General features: G+C 30.8%; 1 protein-coding gene across 1 annotated transcript in view; it reads right to left on the reverse strand.

The window, feature by feature from the left end:
* Window positions 1–794: 794 nt before the first annotated feature.
* The window catches only part of LOC108557097 (DNA fragmentation factor subunit alpha-like), a 7,434-nt gene continuing 1,149 nt past the window's right edge, over window positions 795–7,079 (reverse strand). The window contains exon 2 of the mRNA XM_017913483.1: window positions 795–1,402. Within this exon, the coding sequence (XP_017768972.1) occupies window positions 962–1,402 (441 nt within the window). The 3' untranslated portion in view covers window positions 795–961. The remainder of the gene's footprint in view (window positions 1,403–7,079) is intronic.

Raw genomic sequence — 7,079 nt, forward strand, 5'->3', positions numbered from 1 at the left:
GGGGTCGTCATCAATTTGCGTTCAACTCGTTGCGCTCTAGAAGCGAATCATTTGTATGAAATTTAATCAACCTTCCGATTGGCCAACCGCGACGTATGAATTATGTAAGGCGCCAATAATAAATGGATTAGGGTACATATCTTTCTCCAATAAATTTGCGAGGCGCAACTAATAGGAAAATCATTGGGCCCGAAACGATCTCAAAACTAACTAATAACTTCACTTTTTCAATTGTTCCGCCCTTATGCGAGTTGGATGATGAAGGACGGAAGAAGAAACATGATACTTTTGCAAAGCACTTTGTTATTATTTTATGATTATTATTTTTATTTTATTTTTCATTTTTTTCCATTTTCTTTGAATTTTTTGTTGGTTTTGTATACAATAAAGTGTACAGTAGTAATAAAAAATTGCCTATCATACAATAAATAATGAGATTACATTATAAAACGTGTACGTGTGTTTGTGTATGGGGGAGTGGATGTGTCCCACCATAGGAGACACTACATGCGTCTCTTGTTAGTAAAAAGCATACCGTATGATAATAACATTCTAAGTTTTCGTTTAGTCTTTACTTCCAATAACAATTTAATCCTGTAATATGTGTTAATCGTTTTTGGTATTTTAATTCATTTACTCCGACACTAGTCTTCTCAATATATCACAGCTAATTGGCATACCCTAAGTACTAACAAGAGGGATACAGAAAAAAAGGTCGAGTCTTAATTAGCGTCGATCTGGGGGGGATAAGATACCATCTGGAATATCGTTAATATATATAAGAGTGCCAATTGTTTCTTATTATCATCAATTGTTTAGGGTTCCGTTGGTGTTTTCATTTATTCTTTAGAGCCAAAATTGAATGAAGTGAATTTACATAATTTGTGTGCGCTTCTTGAGCCTCATCCTCCTCCTAACCCTCAATCCATCTCGAACAAGTTTGTTCTTCTTTTTGTAAATCTTAGTCAGTCTTGTTCAAAAACTTCTCGTTCGTTTGATTCTCTAAGCTCTCCTTCTCGTGGTACAGCTTGAGCAGATCCATGGCATCCTGCGCCTGCCTCTTCTCGATCAAGTATCGTCCGGAAGCCTCCTTCAGCTGCTCCAAGAACACTTTGTCCGGGAAAGTGATGTCGGCAAGCGAGTCCGGATCCATGTCGCTCAGCAGCTCAAGCTCAGGCCCTCCCAGTAGAGAGACGTGGCACAGATTGTGCTTAAGCTTGTCCACCAATCCTACAAGCTCCTGACCGCCCTTTCCATCGTCCAATTCGTCGAAGGAGAGTCGACACGGCGGAGCCGGCGGCAGCCACTTCTCGTCCATCTTGAGGATCATCAGACTCGTGTGCGGCTCCAGCGTGGCGAAATACTCATCATCATCGATCTCCGTTCCATCCGCCTCCAATACCTAAACCAAAAAAAAATCTATAATTCAAGTAAAATCAAAAAGATTTTATCTCAAGTGACTTTGCTCTATATTGATTTTAAAAGTGTGCATGTAGTTTTTATTTTTTGTCCACGTAGACAGTCCTTATTGTGCTCGCCTTTGATGCGGTCTAAAACCATGTGTACATGATTCTTTTCTCTATTGCAATTTTAATACGACGAGCGGAAGTTGGAAGGAAATAACAATCACGTCACAAAGGAACATCACATTCGTTTTAACGTCCAATGGTATATCAAATATCCAGCAAAAATAAATATACTTTTTTTTTATATATAGCTGCAAACCTCGCATTTATTCTAATTGAACAAAATATAAATTCATTCTTCAAAATGAGTACACAATTTTTGTTTCCTTTATACAGTTTTTTTTGTGCGATTTTGCGGTTTCTTTTTTTGTATATTTAGTTCCTTGATTAGTTCGGTTTCAAACATATTGACAATACAATTATAACTCGTGAATTGAATTTTTCTTTATTAACTTTATGGTCAAAGTATTAGAATATTTTCTCAAGTTCCCATGAATTTTTAATTAAATTAAAAGTATGCAATGTTCCTCGTTCACTTTTCACAACTTTTTCTGGCCGGCAAGCTAGATTTAGTTCAGCGAAGAATTATAAGACCCTTTTTTATAAAGCTATTCAATTTCTTTGAAATGAAAAAAAAAAAGAAGAGCACAAAACTTACGTAATTCGAGTTGCTTCCTCTGTGCATTGTGAGAATATGTGAAATATGAAGACTTGTTACTTTCATGTCATTTACACTGAAATATAATTTATTTTTTTCTCGAGTTGATTAAGTGAATGGGTCATCTATTCAAGCACAGTAATTTCGCAACTTCGGACGTAAGTCAAAATGCTCGTGCGTAGAATTAAATTAAAATTATTATAATACTAATATATTTATAGTCAGTATTCTGGGGTATAGTTAACATATATGCTTAAATTTTCCTTTCGTCGAAAGTACAAATTGTAGAGAAGTTACTTTAGAATTAACTACACTTAATTATCACTATTGTTTCGATAATTTAAAATTCATTTCTAATTTAGAATTTATACTTTATTATATATTTTAATTGTTCTTTTTTACGACAATTGGATGATTTGCAACTATGTTTGTAAGTTATAAATTTAGGTAAATCTAATAAAACAAAATCTTAAAACATTCCCAAATAAGATCTTTTAGTTTATGTGTTGCAGATAAAGTAAAAAAGATTGATATATCGTCAGGGATTGTTAAATGTATCAGAAGTTGAATATTTGAATCATTGCCAATTTCATAACAATCATACGTCGCAATTTCAACCCCCATTTAACATAAAAGCATATTTACCACTAATATGGAAAGTAAATACCCACATTAAACTTTTTTGACTTGAAGTAAAACGGTATTATCAATAATTTTGATGAAAAAGCTGTTTTGTTGTTAGACAATGCTCTTGGACATACTGATTTTAACACGCTGAATACATCCATTCCTCTCAAAGATGTATTTTTAATAGCAAATACAACTATCCTGATTCCACCAATGGATCAAGGAGTAATAGCATCATTTAAAGCTTATTATCTGAGTAAAACCATTAAACAATTCAAGTAAAGGATAAGGAGGAAATGGTAGATAAGATTTTTTTTTGGACAAACTACACCATTCAAAAGCAATTGAAAACATTGATAGTTCTTGAGAAGTAACTAAAAAATGTTTAAATGAAGTTTGATGCAAAATATGGCGACAATTTGTAGTAGAAGAAGAAAATAAAATTCAAGAAATTAGAAAGCTCAATCAATAGGTTTGGAAACTGCAAGTAAAAAGTGAATGCAGAAGATGACAATTTTTCAGTAAAAAATTGTTAGCAAGACGAAAGAATTTAAAGAAGTTCCTGCAGACAAATTGTTAACAACCTAATATTTAAAAGGGTGCGTAAATGACATTGAAATATTTTTGTTTAGTTAAAATCAATAATGATTTTTAGGAAGTACCAACCTTGGCCTGATGCCTGTCAAAATTTCATGGCAATCTGACGTTTAGTTCACAAGTTACAGTGGTTATAGTGACGCTACTATTGTAATTTTCAAAACAATGGAAAATCTTAATTTCGTGTGTTGAGAAAACATTGCTTATTGATGGGGAAAATAGCGTTCAAGCAAAGCAATGGATTGATAAGTCGTACAGACACAAATGATGATGAACACTCTGATTGCCCAAATTTCGCAATTGTTGTCACAAAATGATTTTGCCCGATCGCAAATTGAAAAAGCAGCCAAAAACGAAAATGTCAGCTGATAAGGGTTTTGCCTCCATATTTTGGGAACCGCACGGATTTTTATTCATTGATTACCTTGTGAAAGGAAAAACGTTATGGGTCCGTGTGAAGAAAGATATTGCGAAAAAACGACCAAATGAAGAAGAAAAAAGTGCTCTTTTACCAAGACACCTTGTGACACCGTGTCACAAAACGATGGCAAAAATGCACGAATTGCACTTTGAATCGCTTCCCCACCCACCGTATTCTCCAGATGCCATGGTTTTCAGCGACTACTACCAGTTTACAGACCTAAAAAGAACTCTCAAGGGAAAGAGATTTGGCTCCTATGAAGAAGAGATTATCGAAACTGATGCGTAGAATATTTCTCAAAAGTTGTTGTTTTATTGGTCATCCTACGAACTTATTGAAGTGAGGTGAGGTGTTATTAAGCGATTAGTGTTAAATACAATAAATCCGTATGGGCAATTGTGCATTTTGGTCATAGTATTTTTATCTTAGCAAATGAAGATTCATTACACGAAGTAATTTCATGAAACGGATACTCATTAATCGAGGTTTGAAACGAAGGAACAAAAATATCCACAATGTTTAATGTATAACAAAAATAAACAAACTATTAGATTAAAGCAATAAAGAGAATAATCGAGGTTTTTTTTTTAGAATAATCTAATTACGCCGAGAAAATAAATTGTGAATGTTGACTGAACAAAAAAGCTTCGAGACAAGGATTCTTGAATTGTGAAAACAGTTTAATTGATTCTTGGAATCGACTGTCGCAGAATGCTTTAGTTACTAGAATCCTTACATCGAGCATTACATTGTTATTTTATACGAAATGTCATTAAATTAATAAGAATTTAAATAAAAAACTTTATGAATAACTCTTAAAGTGGTTTCACAGTCGATAATTTAAATAAAAATTTAACAGTAAAATACAAGATCATTTTAAACAAATACTTTTTGGACAGGAAGTCTCTAAAATTATTGAGAATATCTAAAACTTCTATAAATAACATTATAAAATAAACTCTGCATTTCAAGTTCAAATAAATCCAATTCATATTTTGTTTTATAATATTGTAAATGTCGTAACGTGACAATAATTTGGTTTGATAATTTGAACACGTGCAATTCTCAATAAAGGTCAATCACGCTGTTAATTTAACGCATTCTGCCACGCAAAATTTCCAATAACGCAATTTTGATTAAATTGCAAATCCAAATCGATATATGTATAATATTCGTTAATATACATATTAAATTCACTGAAACCTCAATAAACTAAATTGTCACTTGAATTATTGAATACTATTGAAATATGTTATTGATATTCTCATTTATAATTACAAAACGTATGTTTTTAACTATTCAATTTAGTTATTTTTTCTGATGTTTAAAGAGATAAATTATGGATATGTTAGTTTATTTTCATTGAATGAGAATGTTCACTTAACTTTTTATCAAGCACATTGTCATTTGTACTCGAAACTTTGTAAAAGAAAATAACTAAATCATGAAATTAAAAACTAATTAAAAAGTGAGTTTAATTATCCAACAAATTTAAGCTCTAAATACAAACAATTAATAACGTCTGCAAAGTTTCAGTTTGTCGACATAATACCGCAACAACTCCGCCAATAGTTGTTTGGTATCGAATTGTTAATCGCAATAAAGGAGCTTTCTAATTGTTTCAAAATGTATATAGCGTTTAACGCTTAATCAAAATGATGAATAAAATAATATACATATAAAATGTGTACTAATAATATAAAGAATAGTGTAAACATGTGACCTATATAACTGGAGAATTAAAAAAATGAATATTGGGTTTCTAAAAATGTATTCGCTGATAAAAGTTACCACATTTGCGACAGGAAAGAATAACGTTATCTTGCAATATATATACATAAGTATTTGGTAAAAATGCGAGAGGATTTACATAGATCTTGATTTCCTCGCTGCAAGTGAAACCTATATTTTATACATTAAAATTCTGACTTGTATGTTATTTATTATTGAAGAATTCTCTTTAGTTTAACAAATATGTTTCAATATATTTTTTTTAATTTGATATAATGTAGACTTAAGTAAACATTCACAATTAAAAATGTATTTTCATCATATTTTTATATATAAATAATTGAATAAAAATATATTTTAGTATGATAATAGGAATATATTTAAAAAATATAAAAATTTAAAATTGTAATGTAATACATTTTTTGTTGTCAAAACGAAAATTGCTATGGTGACATTATATTTATCAAGTATGACCCACTTTGAAATCTATTTTATAGTAGATCATAGTTGCTGAAACTTTTTAATAGTAAGTGCTATCATACAGAAAGTGTGAAACCGAGTTATACTTCAAATACTCATGAACTATTTTTTTTTCTTTAATTAATTAGTAGGAGAAGTTTTTAAGTTTATTTTAGTTTAGGGTAAGTATTTGAAAATACATGTGGTTCCACTGTGGAATAAAAATCTTGGAAATAATCACTCTTTTATGTGGTCCCATGGTGCCACCACTGGCACACAAAGGGTTAAAGTCTTCGATTAGAACGGTTTCAAACAGTCCTTTATACTAAATAAGTAAATATATAAATTTTAATATCTATTAATTATAGACTTAAAACAACCAATGAATTGTAATGATGCAATACTTTTGCAAAGTGAAGATTAGTGATCGGATGGAAATAAATTCTAAAAAATTAGAACACAATATTAATTTTTATGTGGTTTATTTTTGTTTGTATTTTGTTCCTCGATTAGTCCGATCTTTAACAGTACGGGATATTGGCAGAACTGATTACCCGTTCTATGCCAAGTACTGCTGTACATATAAAAGTGATAATCTTCCGAACTTGTTGATCTTTAGCTGAACATCAGTTTCAATCTTATTTCACTTCACATTATTGGAGCTTTAAGATAAGTTTTCCAAAGTGAAGATGTCTATCTCTCTAGAGAACGACGAATTTGATGAAAATAAGCTCTACTTTTGTTAACTAGATTTTTTTTTTGTAATTTTGCTTTAATTCTATTCATCCATTGCAAATTTTATATTTATAAAATATTTAATAAGTCCATTTAAATTATATATGTGAAATATATTTTTTTTAGACCAGCGATTCACAACAACCGATTCACGACTCTAATCTAGCAGGTCAGCGAAAAATTAAAAAATATAGAGTTAATATTTTTTTATGCTATTGTTATTATCATTATATGAATATGTTTTAAATGGTAGATTCGAGTAAAAACGTTGCATGTTTTTTGTTCCACATGTTTTTCTACTTATATCCATTCTTCTGTGGGTTCTCTAAATTTTTTAAGTACAAAAAGTTACGGATCACTGATCAAACAGTTTGAGAAACACTTG

Source organism: Nicrophorus vespilloides, unplaced genomic scaffold (assembly GCF_001412225.1).
Source record: "Nicrophorus vespilloides isolate i.1.1-1 unplaced genomic scaffold, Nicve_v1.0, whole genome shotgun sequence".
NCBI classification, from domain to species: domain Eukaryota; kingdom Metazoa; phylum Arthropoda; class Insecta; order Coleoptera; family Silphidae; genus Nicrophorus; species Nicrophorus vespilloides.